Consider the following 23,329-nt stretch of genomic DNA (forward strand, 5'->3'; position numbering starts at 1 on the left):
AGCCCCCTCCTTGTCCACATCCATAAATATACACACAGCCCCCTCTCACCCTGCCCCCAGCCCCTTCCTCCCCCCATGGCATCGGAGCTGGCAGGAGCTCACCCCGGGCCCTCCCCGGAGGGCGCTGCAGCTGCTCGCAGGCTGGAGCAGCCACCATGCCGCTGGGTTTGCAGAAGCGGGTGAAGTAGAGAGCACAGATGCCCTCAGCACCCGCCATCCGCCCCGGGACAGGTGTCTGGGCGAGGGTGAGGTGGCAGCAGTGTGGCCGAGCGAGGCTTTGCCCTGGCTCCAGCATGGCCCAGGGCCCTGTTGGCCCTCAAACAGCCCGCAAAGGTCAGCCCAGTCCTGTCCCCCCCAGTGCCCCATGGCCCGAGGGCACACGGGTGCCAGCCCAGGACCAGCAGCACCATCCCGGGCAGCCGGTCACAGGGATACGCGTGTGTCCCGGGGAGCCTGGCCACACCGTCCCGGGTGTCCCCCCGCCGACGCTGCTCCCCCCGGGCTCTGCTGCTGCCACCGTGTCCAGCTGGCTGGCGCTGGCGTGTGCCAGCCGGACAGAGGYGCGGGCGGCGCGGCACGGAGCTGCTGCTCTCTAACGGCCGCGGGCAGGACTGCTCGGCGTGCCCGGGGCAGCTCTCTCCCTCCCCRCGGGGCGTCCAGGTAAGAGCAGCCATAAACCCGTGGCCGCCCGGAGCACCCCGAGCAGCAGCGCTGCCCCTCGCGAGCCRACCCCGCAGTCCTGCCCCCGCCGGGTACCGCTCCCAGGGCGCCCGCCTGCGCAGCCCCTCGCGCTGCGCCTCAGTTCTCCCTCCTTGTCCCCCTCTCTGCTGCCCCGAGGYGCTGCAGGCTCTGCTCGCGGCTGCTGCCTGTGTTTTTGAACGTGCTGAGGGTTTTGCATGAGAACCCCCCCGGCCAAACAGCCCAGGGTTTCCTCTCACCCTCGGGCGGCGGGGAGAACTTAAACCCCTTGCCGATGCCAGGAAAGCCCYGGGGGAGGCGAGCGTGGGCCCCCGCGCCCCTCCGCCGCTCCCCGTCTCTCTGCTTTTCGCTCAGCTTTTGTACAGGAAGCACGTGCAAGCCGGCTGCGCGGGCGGCAAACACGCCAGGCGCAGGCAGGGAGCCCTCTGCCACTTCAGAGAAACCAGCCCGTTTCCCCCGGGGCCCCAGGCTCCCCGGGCACCGGCGGCCTCGCGTCACGGCGCAGCTCTGTTTTTCCGACGGAGGCCCCAGCTCGGCGGCTGCAGGGAGCTCCCCTGGCAGAGCTGAGTCAGCGCCTGGGGGCAGCCGGGCGGGTGGAGGCGCCCGGGGTGCCCCGGGGGAGGAGGCTCCAGGGGAGGAGGCCCCGGGGGACTCGCCCCGGGGCGGCAGGGTGGAGCGGAGCCGAGCTTGCCCCGGGGCTCGGCTGCAGGCACTGCGGGCGACGGCGGTGGCTGAGAGCCGCCGGCTCTGCTCCCACTCGCAGCCAGCCCTTGGGCCGGGCTCGGGGGCATGGACGAGCTCCCTGTCTCCTGCCAGGGCTCCAGCACGTCCTCTCTGAGACAGGTGGAGCCCCGGGAGCAGCTCCCTCCTCCTCCCTCCGCCCCGAATCCGGGAGAGAGGATGAGCCCCGGGAGAGGCTCGGCAACCTCTCCCTGCTGCTCCTCTCGCCAGAGGCCTGGCATGACTTCTCACACTAGTGACCAGGCGGACATGCACAGCAGCAGCCCGGGGTGCGCGCAGCTCCTCCCTGGAGCCATCCCACCCGCGTGCTCCTTGCTCCCGGCGCCGCCGGCTCAGCTCCAGGAGAAGCAGGAATGTTTGATCCTGAGAGCACAGCGATGGAGTGCGGGAGGGAGGCGAGGCGGTCGGGCAGCCAGGAGTGGGGCAGGCAAYAGACAGCTTGCCTGAGGTTTTTAAGGAGACGGAGGTCCTGGAGCTTCCTGACTGCTCCCGGTCTGCAAACCGACTGGGATCCCGCGACCGGGACTAGCTAGGAGTCCCAGACTCCCGAACCGGGGACCGACCGTGCGAGACTTGGACCTTGTCAGGCCAGCTGCGGTCCCGCCGTTCGCAGGGGCTGCGTGGACAGCTCGGGGCGCGTTCCTCCCTTTATCAAGCTTGTTCCCCCCAAATCAGCCACAAGCTCACTGCTGTCAGCTCCAGAGGGTGACGTCTTGCCCCTCCAAGGCGCCCGAAGTGTGGGGGCAAGAGATCCCCCGTTTCACCCTATTCTCCGCAGCCCTGCAGCACCAGAGCTCGTGGCCTGCATGACCCCAAATTGCCTGGGGCTGCCTGGGGCGAGCACTCGTCCCATGGTGTGCTGCAGGAGAGCCCCCACCGGCCCCAGTCCTGCTCCAGCACCTTGGTGTAGCTGAAAACGCTCATTCAGGTGGGATTTATCCTGTGCATTAAGTTTGGGGCAGGGGGTGAGGGCAGCGTAGTTTAATGTCAGCAGTCTGCTCCGTCTGGAGAAGAGAAGGCTTCGGGGTGACCTTACTGCTGGCTGCAGCTGTCTGAAGGGAGTTACAGGGAAAACAGAGCCAGGCTCTTCGGGGAGGCGCACAGTGAAAGCATGAGAGGCAGCAAGCACAAGCTGCATCAAGGGATATTCCAGCTGGATATTAGGAAATTTTTTTTCTGCATGAGCRTGGTAAAACACTGGAAGAGAGGCCGAGCAAGGGTGTGGGATCTCCGTCCCTCGCAATATTCAGAACTTGCCCTGCTGAGCCCCGCAGCGCTGGCAGCCAGCGGGCAGGATGAGCGAAGCTGAACCTGCGGCTGTTTGCATCAGAGGAGGCTTTCCCCAGCTCCTGGCGCCCATGCTCCTTGCACAGGGCATTAGCGGGCTCCAGCACGGCGTGCGGTGGTGTCCGAGGCACCCTCAGACCCTTGTCCCTCCCCTGGCCAGTGCACTGCCTGCACCTCCCATCCCTGCAACAGCCCAAACGGCCATTTCCTGCCTCCTGCCCTGGCAGAAAAAGTTTAGCGTGGTCCTGGCTTCCCTCCTTGCCCCATTTCTGTTTCCCTGGCTCTGCTTCTCAGCAGAAATCCCCCGGCACAGTGTGTGTAGCAGTTGGTTGCTACGTTTGCAGCATTTTTGTCAAGAGATTGTCAAGATTTGGAAGAGACCTGAGCAACGTGCACAGGATGCAAACAATGAATCTGCAGTGAGAGAAGATACTTCTCCCACTATGGTGGGGACTGGCATGAGGCTGGAACATCCTCAAGCTGAGCAAGAGCCCTGCAGATGTGGGAGCAGTGTCAGAGGGCCCCAGCCTGTGTTGAACAGGCTATCTGGCCAGGGGTGAAATCAAGAAGGAAACTCTTAAAGACTGGTGTCACCTCAGACATTGCTGCATCTTGGCCTCTGTTCTTGCAGTTCACCYTTTAGATGGCCCAGATGGCCCAGGAGAGCCTGGAATGGCCCAGCACTTTTACCACTGATGTCCTGAGCTTGCCAGGTCTCCGAAGCACCTCAGACAGCACGCAGCAGGCCTTGGCACAGGGGTGTTTAAAAGGCTCGCGGCACTGGCTGCTGCACGAACACTGGGCCAGGGCAACCGCTGTCGCCGCTGTTTTGCACCCCGAGCCAGCGTGAGGTGCAGCCGTGAGAGCCCTTCGGCAGCGCAGCCCCGCGCCCGCCCGCTCGCCCTGGCTCCGGCCTTGGCCGCGTCCCGCCGCCACCGGGCGCCGGAGGCAAAGCGCCGTCGGTCCCGCTGCGCGTGCCTCGCTTGCCTGGTGCCTCGAGGCCGCATGCGCACGGCGGCGTGCGCGCTCGCGCTTCCAGGGCGTGCAAACGCCGCTCTCCTCTCCAGCAGCATTAGTGCCAATTTACGCTTTTCCTGTGGGTTGCGGTGCTCGTTTCCAACCCCGGCTCCTCCTTCCCCAGCCTCGGACTTGTGCTGGGTGGAAGGAAGTCGTACTGGGCCCAGCGGCGAGAGGGAGGCCGGCCCTTTGGTCCCGAACCTGCAGGCATGTCCGCCCCGCGCCCTCGGCCCCGCAGCCGCGCTGCGCACAGAGGTGGGGAGCAGCCCGGCAGAGCCCCCCCAAATATACCCCCTTCGCAGGAGAGAGAGGAGCTCGGCAGACCCCAGGCTGGCAGGAAGGGGGGGGGAACGCTTGCTGGGGCTGATGCTGGGGTATGGGGGGGGCTGGAGGGCGATATGGCTTGTGGRGGAAAAGAAGGGGGCATTTGGGGGGAGGCTGTGGCTTCTGGGGGATGGGGCGTGGATGGAGGGGAGTCCGGGATGCGGGGACTGGAAGGGCCCTTGCCTCGGGGGCGAGGGGGCAGAGGAAGGGGCATCAGAGGGCAGATTGGGTGTAGGGTGTGGGGGGGAGCTCTGGCTCTTGGGGTGCCAGAGGACAGCTTGGCTGGAGGGGCCAGGGCTTGTGGGAGGCCGGAGCGGGGTAAAGGGGGCCTGAGGGAGACTGTGGCTCATGGAGTGGGGTGGAGAGGAGAGAGGGTGCAGGGGCAAGAGGGAGACAAGGTGCAAAGCCGGAGGGGGATGAGGTGCAATGGCCAGAAGAGGGACAGGGCTGGAGGGGGATGGGGTGCAGGGGACAAGGTGCAGGGGCAAGGGATTAGAGGGGGACAGGGTGCAGGGCTGGGGGGGAAGGGGCGCAGGGGCAGGGGGCTGCAGGCAAGCGTGGCGGGCCCAGGCGGGCTCCGGGGGCCGCCCCAGGTGGGCACATCCCGGCCACGGGAGTGGGGACAGCGGCGGCTGGGGAGAGTGGGCGGCGGAGCAGCCTGCGCCTCCRACCCGGGGACACGAGCRCGGCCCYRGGARCRGCTCCCCGCTGCGGGCTCCCGGCCRGAGCTGGCGCTCGGGGCTGAGGCATCCCTGGGTCTGGCTGGGGGCAGCATCCCTGGGACATGGGTCTGGCCCAGCCCGGGAGCTGGGTCATGGTGTCTGCAGGGACCCGCCGGGATCCCTGCACCCCCTGGGTGCTGCAGGGGCGGGCAGAGGAGCAGGGTCCCCTCCTTGCAGGGAGAAGCTGGGTTCAGCCCCCCGAGTTGGGCAGGGTCTCTGGGGCAAAGGGAGCAGGGAGAGCTGGTCCGGGGGGTCACCCGTCCTCTCGTCTGCTCCCCTCACAGGTCCTGGGCTGCAGATGATGCCCCTGTGGGGCAGCCTCCTGCTCACTGTCAGCCTTGCCCTGGAGCCAGCACCGAATCTGGATGCTGGAGCAGTGCCAGAAACCTGCAACTGCACAGGGCCCATGGACTTCCAGGACTTCCAGGCGGCTCCACTCCCTGAGACCTGCTGCCTCAACTTCACCARCTCCAACATCACCCACCTGGACTGGGGCACTCTGGCCGGGGTTCGGGGCTTGCGGCAGCTCTACCTCTCGCACTGCAGCATTAGAGCCATCAGCAATACCCAGGGAGTCACCCCTACCTTGGAGATCTTGCACTTAAGTCACAACCAGCTAGAAAGTCTCCCCGGCAGTTTTCTGGAAGATGCTCCTAATTTGAAGGTACTTTATCTGGACAGGAACCAGCTCCAAGAGTTGCCCAAGTCCTTCCTGAAGGCATCGACTCAGGTCCAGGAGGTCTACCTGGGTTTCAATGCTTTAACTTTCCTCCCTGCCAGCCTCCTGCAGCCCTCTCTGCTCTGGCTGCAGCTCTCCAACAACAGCTGGGACTGCAGCTGTGCTTTGCTCAGCAACCTGCGGAGCTGGCCCCACCTGGCCGCTGAGGTTATCTGCCACACGCCGGAGCGGTACCATGGCACCGACCTCCAGAGCATCCCCTGGGACGAGCTGTGCCGCTCGCACAGCCTCACCACCCTCTTGATCTGCCTGCCCCTGCTGCTCATCCTTGCCACCATCATCTGCTGCTTCTGCAGGCGGAAGAGAAAGACCAACTACAGCTTTCAGAGCAGGCCCGAGAGTCACCTTGCCATGGCAGAGACGAGCAATGCAGCGGTGCCCGTGGAGCCCCATCACTACGTCCCCTATGAGCTGCCAGCTGCCCCCTCCGAGACCGAGAAGAAGGTGCTCCTGGGGAACCAGGTCCTGCCCCAGCCCTCTGCAGCCCTGCTGGAGAGTGGCAAGGACCTCTATGAGGAGGTGGAGATCCAGGTGGGATCCTCCAGCAGTTCCCTGGTGCTGGCTAACAAAAAGCAGCCAGGCACAGGACCACACATAGACCCAGCACCACCAAGGGCAGAGGAGCTGGTGGGCAGCGAGGCAGAGGCAGAAACCRTGAGCGTGAGCGATGTCCTGAAGGACTCAGCCGACCGGGAGAAGATGTACATGAGCCAGTCGACCAACTATTACAACCTGGTACCTGGTATCGAGCTGGAGGACTCGGACAACCTGGAGTATGAGAACATTGACCTGCACTGAACTTGGCCGGGACTCAGGGCTGTGTCTCGGACACCCCGGGAGGAGGGCAGGGGACCAGGACGTGCCTCTGGGCTGGTGGTGAAGCCCAGAAGAGCAGGAGAGGCGCAAGCTGTCCTGCGGTGGCTTACACGGCTGTTTGCAAAGCTGCACCCCCAAATTCCCCTCCCCTCCCCCGTGCCACCGCCTGCACCCCTCGCTTGCTGTGCCAGTGCCCTGCCAGTGCTGCAGCCGGGCAGGGGGTGGCGAGGGGGGTCGGGCACTGGGGGCCRTGGCAGGCCAGCTGGGTTTGGGGACACCCGGGCTGGTGGTGCCTGAGGTAGGGGTGGGCTCTCTCAGCCGGGTTTTGGGACCAGGCGACAAAACTGTGTCCTAGACCTACTGGCCGGGGCCTTCGTGCTCTCTTTGTGGGACCAGGACAGGACGCTGCCGCCCGGGCTCGGTGGCATCCTGCACGGACCCTGCGCTTGCCAGCCCCCAGACAACGGGGGCTGCGGGCCCCAGACGGGGCTGGCTCTGCTTCTGCGCTCGTGATCTGCGTCGAGGCTGCGGAGTCACGCACGGGCGAGGTGCCCCGCGCCTGGCAGCGGCTCGCTGCAAGGGGGCAGCCCGGGGTCCCCGAAGCACAGCACGGGGGTCCCTCGCCCGCTGCCTCTCCCGATCCGCCGCCAAGCCCTGCAGGCGCCCGCTGTCGATCAGAAATAAACCTTTTTGCTACCGGCAGCGCTGCTGCACCGCCACGGCTTGCTCRGGCCAGCAAAACCCATCTGCCATTTCCATAGCCGAAGGGCAGAGTCCTGGGAGGGAGGAGGGTTTTCTACAAGTGCCACAGGGTCGTGCTGCCCCCCCCCCCACTCTCAAGCGCTTCCCCTGCTGCTTTGCAGGGGGCTGCGCGGCGAGGAGGTTTGTCCCCGGCTCCCCAGCGGGGTTACGGGTCCCCCCGGGAGGCCTTCGGGGCAGCCCCGCAGCCCTGCGCTCCCCAAACCTTTCCAAAACCGTGCAGCACCAGCGCCGAGCCCAGGTGTGATTTACAGCCCGGCGGAGGAAGCTGCCAGCCCGCCATAAATACAGGGTTTGCCGGGCCCGGTCAGGAGCCGCAGAGCTCCTGGGAACCAGGGCAGAGGTGGAGGGGCTGTAAATCATCTCCCCGCCCAGGCTCCCCTCYGGTGCGCTGCACCCGTGGGTGCTCCAGCCCTGGGGGGCACAGGCACCCTTGTCCCCCCGCCGCCACCCACATCTCCCTCTGCAGCCGCTGGGGCGGGTGGAGACGGAGTGGGGGGCAGTGGGATCTGCCCCCCACCCCACTCTGAGGGACACCCCGGGGCATGTCCCAGGCTGGAAGCCCCCCGCTCGGCAGGCCGGAGCCGTCCTGGGGCCTGGCTGGGGCGGCGGGCAGGAAGGGACCGGGGCAGGGCAGGACGTGGCGCTGCGTCCAGCAGCGGAAACGGCGTTTCCTGCGAGCCGCTGCTGCCCCGGGCCCTGGCCCGACTCGCCGCTGCCTTTGCTCGGCCCCGGTCCCCGTCCCAGCAGCGCGGCCGCCCCGTCCCGCGGCGCTGGGAGCTGGGGGGCTCCCCCAGGACGACGGGGGACAGGGGAGATCCCAGCCCGGAGGGCTCTGCGCAGCAGCACGGCTTGGCGAGGCCTGGGGACAAGGACAGGGTTTTACCGCCCGTGCCTCTGCCATGCATGGGTGTTTCCCCCCGTCTCAYGCCCGGCTGGAGTTTGCTCTCCCAGCCACCTCCCAGGCCCTGAGAAAGCGGCCTCGCGCCAGCCCTTAGCCAGCCTCCCTCGCCCTCCCTCCGGGCAGCTCAGCCGAGGGCCCCCGCCGGCCCGAGCCCAGCCCCGGGCGTCCCCGAGCTCCCCCGCGGACGCGGAGGGACGAGGAGCTGCCACGTGCCCCCGGCTCCGGCAGCCCCACGGACACCTCCCGCTGCRGCCGGTTGCGGGGAGGTGGAGGTGGGACCTGCTGGAGTTCCCCATTCCCCGCCTGTGACAGCCCCAATCCATCACGCGGGGGCTCGGCCGCGCGGCCGGGGCCGGGTATTTAGGGGGAAGAGGTGCTGGCGCGCTGGGAGAGGACGGCAGCGAGGGCAGGTAGGGGGCGGGTGGGGGTGCAGCTGCGGGGTGGTCAAGGGGGGCCGCAGGGGCGACGCGGATGAGGGGCAAGGATGCGGCCCGGGGTGGGGGGCCACGGAAGCCTTTAAGCCCCTGCCGCGAGCTGCACCCCTGTTAGTGTGGGGGAGCCTGCTCTGGACACCCACGCTTGGCAGCAGCGCGCGGGGCGGGCGGGAGCGAGCGCCCGCGGGCTCTGCAGCCGGGCCGCCCGCGGGAACCGCCGGTCTCCCCAGTCCGGGCAGCAGCGAGCAAGCTGAGGCCTTCTCCTTTAAACCCTTGGCTGTTTTCCTCCTGAACAGCCGTTTTTCCCCCTGTAGCTGGACCAGGGTGCTTTCCCCTTAGCTGRGCCATCCTTACCCTTTTCCGTATGCTGGCTCACCCCTGGCTGGGGTGGGGGCAGCTCTGGGAGAGCCGTGCCCCCRGGGTAACGCCTCTGTCCGTCTGTCTGTCCTGGCTGCAGCACTGAGGCRCTGGGCTGTGCCACTATGACCGTCTCCTACACGCTGAAAGTCGCCAACTCCCATTTTGGGGGATTCTCCAAGCTGCTTTTCCGCTGGAAAGGCAGCATCTACAAGCTGCTCTACAAAGAGTTCATCGTCTTCGTGGTGCTGTACGCGGCGCTGAGCCTCGTCTACCGGTGAGCGGGGGCTGGCRCGTCTCCGCAGGACGTGCCGCTCGCTGCAAGCCTGCGCCCCTCGCCGTCGCCCACGCCGGGGGTCCCCGGGGCGCTGGGGAGAGCTTTGGGCACCTGCCGCGGTGCAGCGCCTCGGGGCAGGGACCCGTGAAGATGCCCCGGGTGGGGGTAGCTTTGGTTAGGGGGAAGCCCAGGGGACACCCCGGGGGGCACTCGGGGAGGGCCGGCGAGAGGCCAGGCCCCCAGCGAGGGCTTTTTGTGGCGGGCTGGCCCCGCCGCTCGCCCCTGATGCCGCTGCGCGCCCGCTGCAGGCGGCTGCTGACCGAGGACCAGAAGCGCCTCTACACCAAAGTGGCTCAGTACTGCAACCGCTCCACGGACCTCATCCCCATGTCGTTCGTCCTAGGTACGCTTCCTCTCGGGGGCCTTTCTTGCACCCGACGCCCGGGCTCCGTGCTCCCCCCGCCGGCACCGGCGGCCCCGCGCGCTCTATCTCCCTGCCGCGGCACCCCTAGAAACCYGGCAGGTCTCCCCGCGCGCTCGTCCTCGTCTCAGCCCGCCGCCCAGCTCTGGCAAGCCCTGCTGTAACTTCCAGCGGGGCCCACGCTGGCCTGGCCGCTGCCCGCCCTGCCGCGCAGGGCCCCCCACGCGCTCTCTCCCGGCGCAGGTTTCTACGTCACCCTGATTGTGAACCGGTGGTGGGCCCAGTACACCAGCATCCCGCTGCCCGACCAGCTCATGTGCGTCATCTCCAGCAACGTCCATGGCAAGGACGAGAGGGGGCGCATCCTGCGGCGCACCCTCATCCGCTACGCCAACCTCTCGGCTGTCCTCATCCTCCGCTCCGTCAGCACCCGCGTGCTCAAGAGGTTCCCCACCATGGACCACGTGGTGGAAGCAGGTGAGGGAGGACACAGGGTAAAGCCCGTAGGGATGACAGCTTTGCACGGAAGGAAAGAGGCCCAGGAGATGTCCCCATCACTGTGCAGGGTGCTGAGAGGCCAGGAAGTGGGGGCAGCATCCCAACCCCCTGCAGGCATCACTGCCCAAAATCCATGGAGAGGAGAGCAGGACCCACACGTGGAGTGGCAGTCAGACAACCCCCAGTGTGGAAGGGTTGTTTCCYTGCATAGGCATTTGTTCCCAAAGGAGCCCCATGCCGCGGAAGAGCCCCACATCCTCTCCATCTCCCCGGAGCCTGTCCCGCGGTGCAGTGCAGGGACGGGGCTCCCGGGGCTGCCGTTTCACTGCAGGCTGGGAAAACCCTACGTCCCCACCAGGGACGGTCCCCAAAACAGCAGGGCACTGTGTGGCTGCTGTAGGTTTCAGGACACCTCTTCCTTGCCGGCACAGCAGCTGGGATCGGGGTGCTGAGTCTCTCTCCAACTTCCTCCCTCCCGGGCCGCAGGTTTCATGACGCAGGACGAGCGCAAGAAGTTTGAGAGCCTCCACTCGGACTTCAACAAGTACTGGATCCCCTGCGTGTGGTTCACCAACCTGGCCGCCCAGGCCAGGCGGGACGGCCGCGTGCGCGACGACGTGGCTCTCCGCTTGCTCATGGACGTGAGTCGGCACGGGGAGGACGGGGCACCGCGAGGGCGGGTGCGAAGGCTGCGTAACCCATCGCTGCGCTCTCTGCCCAGGAGCTGAACCTCTACCGGGCCAAGTGCAGCATGTTGTTCCACTACGACTGGATCAGCATCCCGCTGGTGTACACGCAGGTGGGTGTCCCACCGCTCCACGCGCTCGGGGACCTCAGGGTCCCCAAGTGCGTGATACCCTTAGCAAGTGGCCAAGCCTCTTTTACCTAACATCTCCCATGCCGAGCTCCCCCGTGCCCCTTCCCAGCCAGAGAGGCCCCAGGATGTGCCGCTGCCTCTGCTGGCTGACCCCCTGCTCCCGGCAGGTTGTCACCATCGCTGTCTACTCCTTCTTCGCCTTCTGCCTCATCGGGCGGCAGTTCCTGGAGCCCCTGGAGCCAGGGCAGGAAGGGGACCTGGACATGTACGTTCCGCTCTCCACCCTCCTGCAGTTCTTCTTCTACGCCGGCTGGCTGAAGGTGAGATGGCCACCATGCAGCCAATGTGAGCCCCCAGCTGGCCTTTGCTGTGGGGGTCCTGAGCTGTCCCTGTGCCCTCTGAGCACCTTGGGGACTCCATGCACCCCAACACACCAGCACCATCAGGCCACATCCCCGCAGAGACACGTCTGCTGTGCCCAGCCACCACGCTAGGGCCCCAAGCGGTGGAGGGGGCTCACCACAGGGTTCCAGGGCTGCAGGTTTTGTGAGCCCCACGGGTGGACAGCAAGCTGCAGAGCCCCGTGGGAAGGTGTTTGTGTCCCAGGTYCCTCCATGTCCCCAGTGCCCCTGTCTCACCCGGCTGCCTCCCTCCTCAGGTTGCAGAGCAGATCATTAACCCTTTTGGGGAAGATGATGATGACTTTGAGACCAACAAGCTGATAGACAGGAACCTACAGGTGGGTCTCGTGCTGCTGTTTTGATGGATTGCTGCAATTGGGGTGCAGGGACATCCCCAGGAAATGGGATCGTTTCCCAAAAAAAAGGCCCCCTGCTCTGCTCCTGGCCTTGCAGATCCTTGCCCAAAGGAGGTTCCCATGCAGAGAAGCAGGGCTGCACCTTGTCCCTCCATCCCCCGTCCCTCCTCTGGTCTGTGCCCCCACGGCAGCTGAGCTGGTTGCTGGAGAGGCCTCTGGTGCAGCCTGAGCTACCTGGCTCGGCAGAGGACCTGGGGACTCCCTGGGCTGTGCCTGTGCCCTGTGCTCCAGAGCGGAGGCATCTCYGCGGTGCAGGGAAGGGACGCAGCGGCTGGCCGTGGGCACCCGCTGCGCACAGGGGTCTGCGCTCGGCACCCAGCACCGCTGCTCATCCCCTCACCGCTGGGGAAGTATTTGAAAAGAAGGAAACCCCCAAAGCAGCCAGGAGATCAGCCCAGCCCAGAGCCTCCCCAACCCCTTGCAGTCCTGCCCCAGCAAGGTGGGCCCTGGGGGCAGGACCTGCAGACCTGCAGGGTCTTGCTCATGTCCTCACAAACCACCCATGTCCCCTGCCCTTGCACTGCCCAGGTGTCCCTGCTCTCCGTGGAYGACATGTACCAGAACCTGCCACTGGCTGGGAAGGACAAATACTGGAACGAGTCCACGGCACAGCCCCCCTACACCACGGCCACGGCCGCCGAGACCTTGAAGCCCTCGTTTCTGGGCTCTACCTTCGACATGCGGTGAGTGCGYGGCACTGCGGCGCTGCCTGAAGCTGGACACCCCGATGGGGGTCACCTGCAGCCGTGTCTCCCCATTGCGGCACGGGTCTACCCTGGGCACACAGTGGCCATGCCCCTGCTGTGGTTTGAGTGCCACCATCAAGGCTGGCCTGTCCAGCCRGAATCGGGTGCAGGAGAAAATGCAGGGGAGCATTTGGGGTGGCAATAGCACAGTCAGATGAAGGAGCTGCAGGGGCACAAGCGCAGCCTGCCAGAGCTGCACTCAACTTGCAAACACACGTGGGCAGAGGCCATGAGTGGTCCTCAGTGTCCCTGTCTAGCAGCCAAGCTGGGGTTTTCATCCTATTAGTGCCAGCGGGGAAAGGCAAGCTCTCCCACCAAGCCTCCTGCCCCATCTCCAGCCAGAGAGGGACTTATTTCCCAAAGGAAGGGTCTCTGGGTCCCCCCATCACCTTCATCCCTCCCATGTTCCCCTCAGCATGTGCGAGGACCTGGAGCAGAGCCAGCCGGTGGAGGCCTTGCCGAGCTCACCGCGCATCCACACGCCCCTGCTCACCCGCTTCCTCGCTGCTGCATCCCCCGCCATCAGCCTCAAAAACTTCAGCCGGGGCTACCGAGCCCACCCCCACCTGCGGCGTCCCCGGGCRGACAGCGGCTCCCCCTCTCCTTACTCCAACCGCTCTGAGGATGTCGAGGCGGTGGCTCGCATTGAGGAGGAGGAAACAGAGGATGAGGAAAGCCAGGCCAGTGAGTCCCCCATGCCTGGCGGCCACCTGAAAGCCCCCCAGCTGCCAGAGGCCTCCAAAAAGCAGAAGAAGGAGCTGCCACAGATCAAGGTGAAGGCACCATCCAGCGAGAACATCAGTGTGGACCAGCAGGATGTYGTGGGGCTGCCGTGATGCTCCCCTCCGCAGCCCTCCCCTTCCCAGGAGCAGAGTAGCTCCCCCAGCTGCCAAGTGTCCAAGATGCTGCCACAGCCAGCCATGAAGCTCCTTGTCCACGGACACCTCCCCTTGTCCTACCCATCCRAAAGTGGGACTTCACCAGGTCTTTCACCACCCAAACCTGAGCCAGGATTTCCTCAAGCTGATGGGAAGATCCCGGTGGGTTTAGAGTTGGGCACGCAGCATTCAAAGCTAGCTTTTAGCCAAAATACTTCAGGGTGCAGCCCATCCACATGATGATCCTCCTGCTCCGTAGCTGTCTCAGGCTTACTGCCTGCTGCCAGGCCAAGCGCGGGGACAGTGGACAGTCAAGACTCAAAGCAAGGGGTGAGACACAGGACATTAGTCTTACAGAAAACTAACACCATGATGGAGAGGTCCCCTCAATATTAATAAACCTATTGCCAACCTCAGCTCTGAGGTTCTTTCTTGTTGATGCAAATAATCCCCAGCAGTGAGACAAGCAGGAACATCGCGTTTGTCCAGAAAGCTGCTGAACTCAGCATTAAAGTACAACTGTCAAGGACCATGCATGTRCTCCTGGGGCAACAATGGCACAGCTCCTGTGGACTCACACCAGTGAGGTCTGCGGGGATGAATTTTACTGGTATTAGACCAAATGAAAAAAAATGCTTTCAGCCCCTGTAGAAGTGTTCCTGCACCCAGAGACATGTTTTTCCCGAGGCGCAGGTTAACAAAACTCACTTGGAATAAATTGTGGGCTGTTTATTGTAAAAAAAAAAAAAAGCTTTATTAACTCAGCCCTCAGAACAGCCTGCAGAACTCGGTGAAGTCTTTAGATTGGGCTTGGGAAAGGCTGTCACCTCCTTAAAGCTAACCGAAGTTGCGTGTAACCCCAGCTAGCTACGTGACCGCCTCTTTCTGGCTCAGTGCGTTGCAGACTTCCCCTTTCCCAGGCAGGTAAATCACCATATGTATCTGTGGCACTATGCCAAGGTTAGATTAGGAATAGTAAATCTTGTTTCCAGGATACTCACGGCCTTGCAGCCTGTGTCATCGTGGGAGCCAGAGGTGCTACACGCCCCRACCAGCTGCCACCCTGTCCCATTCCCGTGTCACACCTAGCGTGGGGCTCCAGTGGGCCGGAGGTGCAGGGCGGGCGCTAGCTCGGGCTGTCTGCCCTGCAAAGTGCTGTTTGGTTCCCACGGGCCGTTGCCCTTAGCAGCTGCGTTTCTCCAAGCAGTAAGGCCATGTGCTTTACAAGCACTGCRCATTGATGAATTAGGTTTATAAACCTGCTCATCAGGAGTCAGGTTTGCAGTTCCTGCACTGACACTAACCTGGCACTTGCTGCGAGCCTCAATTTCTCCTCGCGTACAAAGTCCCCCAGAAACACCCTGAATTGTGTTTGCGCTTTGCAGAGGGTGAGGGGAGAGAAGAAGCAGAGAGGAAGCAGACATGACGCATCTATCTCGAGCGCCCTTTATCGAGTCCGCCCCACCTCTCTGGAAAGAGGGCGGCTGCTGGAAAGCAGGGAAAGTTTACACGAGATCACTATGGAGAAGGAATGTGCTTGTGCAAACATCACACCCAGCTCGGGCCTGACTCCAGCGATTCCCGAAGAGCGGCCAGCTACGCCTGTCGGGGCTCAGCTCTGCTGCGCTGCAGACGCGACCGCAGAGCTGAGCTGCAAGAAGGCAGCAGTAACGTGCTCACACCATAGCCGAGCTGCTGCGGCCGTTCAGGCAACAAGCACTTTTTTTTTTTTTTTTGATGTGGTTGATGTGTCGACTTTTGCAGCACAGATCCGCCCCCAGGCACCTGCCCCTGAGAGCAGGCTGAACCTGCGCTGCTCGGGCAGGTCAGCCCGCTAGCACCTCCTGCTGTCACACGCTGCAGCCGGGCCAGAGCATCACAGGAAAAACAACCTGGCACCTCCCAAACTCCAGGCAATCATTTGTGCAACAGTCTGCATCAAGGCACCAGAGACACAGGATCAGTACCGACTGCAGCGAAGGAGCCAAGGGCTGCCTGGTGGAAAAAGGCACCACGATCTGACTGCATCCTTCAGTTACCACGGTCCTGGTTGGGGTGAGTTGATCACGGACTAGCTCCCTGAGTTCAGAGCTAAAAGTTGGGACGTTTAAGCTGTAGGCACCCTCCCTCACCAGGGACCTCCTATGAATAAAGGAGGCGTTTGTAAAAATAGTAGAAGTGGAGCCAAGCGTGCCCTGTCCACACTTGGCTAGACATGTAAGTATGCGGAAGTCTGCCCTGCTCCAACCCCTCAGGGGCCAGCCCTTCCATCAGCTCAGTTTTTCACCCTAAAAAACACATCAAAAAACATGCAACATTTTGCAATTAGATGTGGAGGTTTAATCACACTAACTTTCTTTAAAGACAGCAGCTCTATGGAATTAGCTTTTCCAGACTGGGGGAGRAGGTGGTATTCGGTGCCATTTTGTTCACCATGGCTTTCCAATCCCACCAGATGCAATAGGGTGGGAAGATGGGGCTTGTATCCAGCTTTCGAAAGAGACAGACCATGGAGGGAGCCTGGCCCTTCTGCTAGAAGGAATTCATCTTGCACCGGAATGAGACCGAGGAGGTCAGGGAAAGACCAGCTGGTCACTTAACAGTGCAGCCAAGTTTAGCCAACAGTTCATTTGAAACCAAATACAGAACCCAGAAAGCAAATGCCCAACATGCGAGGAAATGCTGAGAAAGGGCAAAAGGGGCAGCTGGCCTACAACTGTGGATGCAAGTAAATACAATCTGGAAAGCTAATGGCAGATGCCAGCAGCAGTGCAGTAAGATACAAGTTTTCATCCAGACTTAAATACTGCAACAGTTGCAAGTGCTAACGGGAGAAATGGAAACTCTGAGGCTGTACACACCTCTCCTCTAAGGCAGCTGGGTGTGAGCACAGGCCACGGACTGACCGCTGGGCTACTTTCCTCACTGATTTCACTCCAAGATCCTGAATGCAACATGTGTTTATCTTAACCATAAAAAAGTGGCACATGTACCAGCCAGACCCCACCAGCTCCCAGGAAGCCAGAACTCCAGTGGGGATGGACATTTGTACCTTCCTGCTGCTCTCAGGTTTCCAGCACTGACCACACCAAGAAACTGGTCCTCATAGTTCATCTAGTCCTTCCCACTTGAGCTTCATGACACTTCTTTTACAGCTATGCATGCAAGAGWAAAAAATATCCCCAGAAGTTAGAGTTGTCAGCACTGGGGTTCGGTATCTGCTGACATGCTTCATCTGACAACTCTTCTCCACATCCATTTGGTCCATAAAATCACCGTCCTAGAACTCCAGGAGATCCTTCTTGCTTTCATGTTCTACAGGCACAAGGAGCTACCCAAGYCCCTTGCAACCTGCACACACAAATAAGCACGCTACCCATTAAGTGTAGTATAGACTCTTGGTTTTATTCGGTCTTTCAGTAGACTAGTTTATATTTATTTGCCTTTTCTGGCCTTGATCTTCCTCAAGTAGAATTCTAATTCCTTGCCTTCCAAAACATAACCATCAGCTCGGCCACACTGTCCAGGTCTGGAGGCAATGCAAGCTGCAAGGAGAAGTCATTCAGTTAAAGGGAACTAAACAATTCACAATCCCAACACATACACAAACTGAAAGAAACACTATAGGCAGCCTCTGTGYATGCATCAAGAACAAAAAACAGTTAACAGGTATCAGTTTATGCACTGACTTAAGTACCTCCCCCTAAGAGATCTTGCTGTGGAATCTGCTTTACTAGATTAAGTACCCGATGAAGTCCTCTTCAGATCTCCAAAYTGTCATCGCTCAAATTCAGTAGCAGAACTGGACAAAGGTCTCATCACCAGAAGACTTCAAAGACTTACACCAGAACTTGAAACTGTTAAATGCCATTACATGATTATTCTGGGCTTTTTCTGACACAAAACGCAGCCTACGTATCTCTGCTYATTTTTAAAGTCTCGCCTTATACTCCATTATCTCCTCCAATGTTGACAAGGGGTGATCAGTTCCAGGAGCTTTGTTGGGACATACAGCAATTCAAGCTCCAGAATCAGATTTCCCCTTCCTGCCAGAGCAGAGCTATCTCCAGAGAAGATACAAAGAGYAGAAGTTAGAATTAATACCCACAAAATACTCCTGTGAATGCCAAGAGCACAGTCCCTACTTCCATTCTGCAGTTAGCTTTATCACTGCTTGTAGAATTTTAAGTGATCGCAAGATCAAAAGTAAGATCTGCTCTGGCACCTTGTTTGTGCCTGAAATCCCTCATCTTCACCCACACAAATGCTTCCAGGGACTCACCGAGTAGCTTTCCTTGCTGGAACTGCTCTTCAAGAATACTTGCTATCTTGGCATTCTTCTTTCGCTCATCGTATTTTTTCTGGATCTTCTTTGAACGCTTCTTGTTCAAAATTTCCTCCTCCTCAGGAGTCTAAAAATAAGACCATAAATGGAGAAGGTGAAGCATATGACTACTTTCTGCTAGAGCAGGCTCAAGGCTGCAGAACTTTTTCTCCACTAATATCAAAAAAACCCCTTCTATTCTCAGCACCGCATTACTGCGTTTCCTGAGTCATACTCTCCAAAGGTACAAGCACTCCAATATCCACTGTCAGGTGCTGTTTTTCACTTTTGAGACCATGATATGCAACGTTACTATCTAGAACTCGCCAGTGACAACAGAGCACTGCATCCTAGGGCAGGATGCTCTCTTGACAAACTAAACTACAAAGCTTTCTTGATATATTAATCCTCCTCCAACACAAAGTGAATCCTCTCTCCCCTTCCCAACACAATGAAAGAGTACTTGGCTGTGATGAAGCCATGGCAGAACAGGTTACAAGCTCTCTCAGTGCTTCAACTACAGTCAGCACAAAGAGGATTTAAATACCTTTAAMAATGTGGCATTTGGATTTTAAAACAAAATTAAAGATGATGAAGCTGGACATCTTAAAATACCAAAAACCCTAAGCTAGCAGTTCAGTTAGCAACCAACAAGCTTCTAATCAGAAGGAAGTGAGCATTCCTCAGCGCAAGGACCTGACCTTCACAGTCTTCCTCAGCACCATAAGATGTCATCGCTCTCCCTTCAGTAGCAGAACTGGACAAAGCTATCATCATTAGAAGACCAATTGATAGGAGGCAGGTCCTTGTGCACAAACAGGTACAATTTCACAGAGATGCTTTGTGGTACAGAACGCTTTGTAAATGGAGACATATTTATTCTAGTAACTGATGAGAACACAGCCCAGACAACCACAGCTATTACCGAAGAGCACCCAATCCCATCCATTCCAGCAGGTGTTGTTCCCTAATAACGGCAAGCTGCATCTAGCAAGGCAGACTACTCTGTCAAGCAGTCAAAATGACTCTCAGCCTTGTAGAAACTACACAGTCCAAAACATACCAGTTTGGCACCCTTCTTGCGTCCCAGAGGCAAGGCATAGTGGGCTTCGTACCACTGCCGGTACGGGGTGCTGTCAACAAGAACAATGCAGTTCTTCACCAGGGTCTTTGTCCGCACCAATTCATTGTTGGAAGCATTGTAGACAACATCAATGATTCTCGTCTTGCGAGTACAACCTTTCAAAACAAGAGTATAAATTCGTATCTACAGCAGTCGAGTAACTGAGAATACAATCCACAGCATCTCACACATACCCTAAACGCTGATCTCACACTTTGAAGTTCACCCAAACGTCCTCCAGCTTCCCTGGCACTGCCTTTAGTTTAACTAAAAGATGCATCTCTTCTTTCATCAGTCCAACTTTCTGTTCCTAGGACAGTAGCCTCTTCCTGAAAAATGATTCATTCTAGATGAAAAATAGGGATCTGTGGCCTTGCTGGAACTCATCTCACATAACACTGAGTGATGCTGAAAATAAGAGTTTCTGGCCTGAAAGATACTTCAGCAGACACCAACACAGTTACTGAAATAAGCCGTAYTGAACGAAACTGCTTGGCAGCACATACTGGAAAACCATTTTTATACGATCAGAGCTTATGAGCAAGTTGAGAGCAAGCTCATGTTTTGATCCTTCATGACCCACTTAAAACATTCAGTATTAGCTACCAGATTTGACTGTTTAGCAGCAGCCAACCCTAGAGACCCAGGCCTCCACATACACAAAGGACAGGCACAGTGCGGCCAGAATCAAGCTGAGTTTCCTTCTCCTCACTCACATACCTCATTCTTGCTCTGCAAAGTACTGTCAGTCCCTTTACTTCTGTGATACTACCTATAAAAGACTACAGCTCTCTCAGCGTGGACAAGGCTCTGTGATCACTGAGGCAAAAGCACCTGCTTTCTCCCTCGCCACACTGTTCACTGAAACACAGCCTTACTTACCATTGGTTTTTACCACTGTACTGAGCAACAATGACTGGGACTCAGGCTCAAGATACATGCTTTTTATGTAACAGTTCGGATAAAATAAYCGATGAAGAAGGTTATCTTTAAGACTCTCCTCTCACTTCTATGTTCCCACTCTCACTTAGCAATGCAGAAGTAGCAATTACAAAAAGCAGCATCCAGAACACCCTCTGGAACCATTTCTGCTCAGAGAAATCCTTATGCTCTTCCCTCTTGTACAGGACAACTAACCTTTAGCAAATAGTCATTGATAAACTGAGCAGCAAACAAATCACATTTATAAACCTCTACCAATATTTAGTTTTTTAAGTGCTCTTTTACTCCTCTGTAATTCCCACTTACCCCAAGAAAARAACTAATACAAGTATTTCACTCACTGCAATTATGACACTGCAATCACTGTGAGCTTAGCACAGACATCCAAGTCTCCTAAGCCCACATAAGGTCAAAGTTATCATCAGTTTGCATATTGCTTCAGGCTCAGTTTTGCTATCTCCAGTGATCAAAAATAGCCTAGAAATTCATACTTGCATCATCAAGAGATGATGAAGACTGCTCTCTTGAAACAGATCAGATTTATATTATACTTACATTCAGATCCCCAAGAGAAGTTGCCAACATCCAACCGAAGGGCACGGTATTTCTTATTACCACCACGAACCCTCACTGTATGAATTCGGCGTGGGCCAATCTACAGCCAGAAACAAAAAATTACAGYGTCATTAGCATGGGTATGGTGCACAGCCCATACAGAAGGAAGGAACCCAGCCTAGTCCTAAGCTCCAAGGCAATGTGGTCAGTGTAACTATGACAAGCCCCAGCATTGGCAGATGCAGTAAGCAACCAAGACGGTCTGTTGCATCTACCTAAGGTGAAAATTTCATCACTCCAATTGCCTTTTACTGCAAAATTTATCACTGTGTTTGTCAAGTGTTGGAAAAATATACCAGTTTAAAGAAGCAGTGACAGATATTTAACCACTCACAAAGCACAGTATGTACTTAAACCTCTAATAGTATTTGACCAACAAAAATTTGAAGAAAACAAAACCAGGAACAACTACTGACCATTCCCCCTAAATCACCCACCTTGGTGTTGGCAGGAGGTCGCCCCAGCTCATACTTCCTCTTTTTATGGTAGGGCTTCCTCTTGCCACCAGTCTTGCGACGCTTGTGCCAGTTATCCCTGGAGATACCTGGATGAAGAGCAGCRTGGTCAGATGATGGCACAAATACCGTCTGGCCATGGTAGGACAAGGCTCTGAGTCCTCAGCTCTCCAAGGTTAATATCCGCACAGTGCATTCAGCCTCATGCAGCAGTCAGAGATGCTTCATCATTGATACTCAGAGCCACCTCGATCTCCTCCCTTCCAGCAGGGTTGCACATGGTGGGTAGACTCCCCCCATCCCATGCGGTCTGCCAGGTGCCCCCTCTTTGGGGAGCAGCTTCCCATCTTACCCCATCTGCTGGACCSCTCCTCCTGGAAGGATTCACCCAACTCTGCTAAGCACCCTACGACAGACACCCCTGTCCACTGGTTCCCCACAGGGTAGGGGACCCCATCCTATGCGGTTTGCTGCCCCATAAGGAAATCCCTCACTCCATCCCCTGCAGCGACTACCGTCGCCAGACGGGCCCTGCAGAAGAGTCAACCGCTCCCCCCCTCCACACCCCCGCCCGCCGCAGGAGCCGCCCCACCTCATCCGCGGGGGCCCTGCGGAGGCGCTGCCCCGGCCACAGCCCGCGCTCGGGGCCGCAGCGAGGCGCGGCCGCCACCCCCCCTCCGCCGCCATGTTGGGCCCAGGCGCCCTCCCCCGCCAGCTCCTCGGCGCGGCTGCGGCGACCACCGCCGGCGGGGGAGGTGGGGCGGCGGCACCGCGCGCGGCAGCCGGGGCGGGGGCGGCGGCGACCGGGGCAGGCGGCGGCGGCGGCGCGGCGGGCGGATGGAGCCGGATGGAGCCGGATGCCGGCGGCCGCACTCACCCATCTTCAGGCGCTGGCGCAAAGAGGGGGCGCAGAGGATCACGGGGCGCCTTGGCGGGGCGAGCTCTCGCGAGGCTCTGACGTCATCCAGCAGCGACGGCTGGGCGGGGCGTCACTCCGCGGCGACGTCGCGCGGCGGGAGGGGGGTGYGCAGCGATGGCGGCGGCCGGTGCGGGCCTGTGCTGCTGCCGCCCGCCCGCCCTTTCCCGTCTTCCCCAGCTTCTCACGATATGCGGGAAACAAAAATGGGCCTGAGGGCAGTCGCCTTTGCTCGCAAAGTAGAGCAAAAGGAAAATCACTGCTGTGAAAAACCGGCATGGCAGGGCCGGTCGGGGGGCTCCCCGGGGTGGAGGGGGTGATGCCCGGGGGACGTGCCTTTAGGACAAGGGAGTGCAGCCTGCTGGGCGCCAGCGCGCTGTCTCCGAGAGGCGGGAGCAATGCTGCTGAGTTGGCTCGTCCAGAGAGTCAAACGCAGGGCGCAAACGAGTCTGTGTTCTGCCAAGGCGTTTCTATACCCTCTTCGAGCACCAAAGAGCTCAGCGATGGTGCTGCATCCTAGGGAAGCAAAACAGCGCACGGGAAATGCTTGTGTGGTTGAAGTTTCTGGAGTGCGACAAGCAAGCATTTGGGAGGGCTAGGCATGCTCTTCATGTAAGGCAGGCCCCAGCCAGGTCAGGGTTGACTATAAACCGGGAGAGTTTCAATACAGATCTGCTGCTTGAGCAGGTCTCCCAAGCCACTGGCTCACTGGAACGACGTAGGAGTCTGGTGCAGAGACAGGGCCTTCCATGCCTCTGGCTCAATATCTGAAATGAGCACAGTGTAAATGGGAGCTGGTGGCCTGCAGGAAGCARAGCRTGCTGCTGGTGGCTATCAGCTCATACAGTCCCAGCTGCACCACTGGCACCCTGAGCTCCCTGTCAGGGTGCTGGTCACTCGCTGCAGAAAGGCATCAGGAGATGGTTCCCAGGAACAGGGAGTGCCCCGGGGGAAGATGGGCTCCAGGTGTCAGTTTTGGATTTGCTCCCCCTGTCCCTGCAGACGCAGATACCTCATTGAATTTCTGGAGATCGGAGGTGTCCTGACTCTCCTGGAAATACTAGGGCTGCGCCACCTGAAAGAGGAGGACAAAAGGGAGTCTGTAAAGCTGCTTCAGCTCATTGCAAATGCTGGCAGGAAGTACAAGGAGCTCATCTGTGAAAGCTATGGTAGGTGGTGTGTCCATCTGTGCTCTTTCCTCATTCAGGCGAGGATGTTCTCCCTGACTCTGGAAGGGGTTCAAAGTCTCAGCTATTGTTGAGCGGTACAGTTTCATCTCCTTTCTCAGGATTTATTTAATGAGCCCCATGCCCATGGTGGAGCACGGTAGGGCTTGGATTCGGGAACATTGTGTTATCGCATGCAGCGAAAGGCCCCCAAGCTTTGCAGGAACCAGCTCTGGGCCATGAGCTGCTGGGGCACGAAGGACCCCCCAGCGCTGGCCTGGGCCTGGCTAGGAGGAGGCGGTGAGAGGTTTGCCCGCCCGACGCCTGTGCTCCCTGCCCATACAAGCCTCCGAGGAGGAGCCTGGCTACCTCTGCTGCGCGTTCCGCGGGGACCGAAAGCGGGGCGGGGCCCTCATTAGCATGTTCCTCATTAGCATGCGGCAGATTAGCATACCCAGGATGCACCGCGGCAGCACCGGGCCCTCCCGCTCCGCTCGCCGCCGCCGCCGCCGCTGCCGGCGGGGCCGCTCGGGGC

General features: G+C 59.5%; 3 protein-coding genes and 5 non-coding genes across 8 annotated transcripts; 2 read left to right on the forward strand and 6 right to left on the reverse strand.

Moving 5' to 3' along the window:
• Nucleotides 1-3,905: 3,905 nt before the first annotated feature.
• Nucleotides 3,906-6,948, forward strand: LOC146594195 (uncharacterized). The gene is made up of 2 exons (XM_085308172.1): nt 3,906-3,999; nt 5,075-6,948. The coding sequence occupies exons 1-2, from the start codon at nt 3,954-3,956 to the stop codon at nt 6,325-6,327; spliced, it is 1,299 nt and encodes a 432-aa protein (XP_085164298.1). The 5' UTR covers nt 3,906-3,953; the 3' UTR covers nt 6,328-6,948.
• A 1,976-nt stretch (nt 6,949-8,924) lies between these two features.
• BEST4 (bestrophin 4) lies at nt 8,925-12,316 on the forward strand. The gene is made up of 8 exons (XM_085308173.1): nt 8,925-9,076; nt 9,385-9,479; nt 9,741-9,974; nt 10,482-10,636; nt 10,717-10,794; nt 10,980-11,132; nt 11,471-11,551; nt 12,158-12,316. The coding sequence occupies exons 1-8, from the start codon at nt 8,925-8,927 to the stop codon at nt 12,314-12,316; spliced, it is 1,107 nt and encodes a 368-aa protein (XP_085164299.1).
• A 3,415-nt stretch (nt 12,317-15,731) lies between these two features.
• LOC146594197 (small nucleolar RNA SNORA35) lies at nt 15,732-15,861 on the reverse strand. The gene has a single exon (XR_014896264.1). It is a non-coding gene; the product is annotated as a small nucleolar RNA SNORA35 (small nucleolar RNA).
• A 778-nt stretch (nt 15,862-16,639) lies between these two features.
• On the reverse strand, nt 16,640-21,677 carry RPS8 (ribosomal protein S8). The gene is made up of 6 exons (XM_085308159.1): nt 21,590-21,677; nt 20,695-20,801; nt 20,198-20,297; nt 18,641-18,816; nt 17,536-17,665; nt 16,640-16,798 (listed from the first exon to the last, which is right to left on the reverse strand). Exons 1-6 carry the CDS (start codon nt 21,591-21,593, stop codon nt 16,689-16,691), a joined length of 627 nt encoding a protein of 208 aa, XP_085164285.1. The 5' UTR covers nt 21,594-21,677; the 3' UTR covers nt 16,640-16,688.
• LOC146594199 (small nucleolar RNA SNORD38) lies at nt 17,010-17,081 on the reverse strand. Its single transcript, XR_014896262.1, has one exon. It is a non-coding gene; the product is annotated as a small nucleolar RNA SNORD38 (small nucleolar RNA).
• On the reverse strand, nt 18,288-18,360 carry LOC146594200 (small nucleolar RNA SNORD38). Its single transcript, XR_014896261.1, has one exon. It is a non-coding gene; the product is annotated as a small nucleolar RNA SNORD38 (small nucleolar RNA).
• LOC146594201 (small nucleolar RNA SNORD46) lies at nt 20,397-20,500 on the reverse strand. Its single transcript, XR_014896263.1, has one exon. It is a non-coding gene; the product is annotated as a small nucleolar RNA SNORD46 (small nucleolar RNA).
• LOC146594202 (small nucleolar RNA SNORD55/SNORD39) lies at nt 20,868-20,952 on the reverse strand. Its single transcript, XR_014896260.1, has one exon. It is a non-coding gene; the product is annotated as a small nucleolar RNA SNORD55/SNORD39 (small nucleolar RNA).
• Nucleotides 21,678-23,329: the final 1,652 nt, after the last annotated feature.

The sequence above is a fragment of the Rhea americana genome, unplaced genomic scaffold (assembly GCF_003343005.1).
Source record: "Rhea americana isolate MKP2758 unplaced genomic scaffold, rheAme1 scaffold_27, whole genome shotgun sequence".
NCBI classification, from domain to species: Eukaryota; Metazoa; Chordata; class Aves; order Rheiformes; family Rheidae; genus Rhea; species Rhea americana.

Coding starts and splice junctions, on each gene's coding strand:
- RPS8 (XM_085308159.1), bottom strand. Junction 20,298..20,694: donor GACCTCCTGCCAACACCAAG/GTGGGTGATTTA, acceptor TTCTGGCTGTAG/ATTGGCCCACGCCGAATTCA. Junction 18,817..20,197: donor CTTCTCTTGGGGATCTGAAT/GTAAGTATAATA, acceptor TTGTTTTGAAAG/GTTGTACTCGCAAGACGAGA.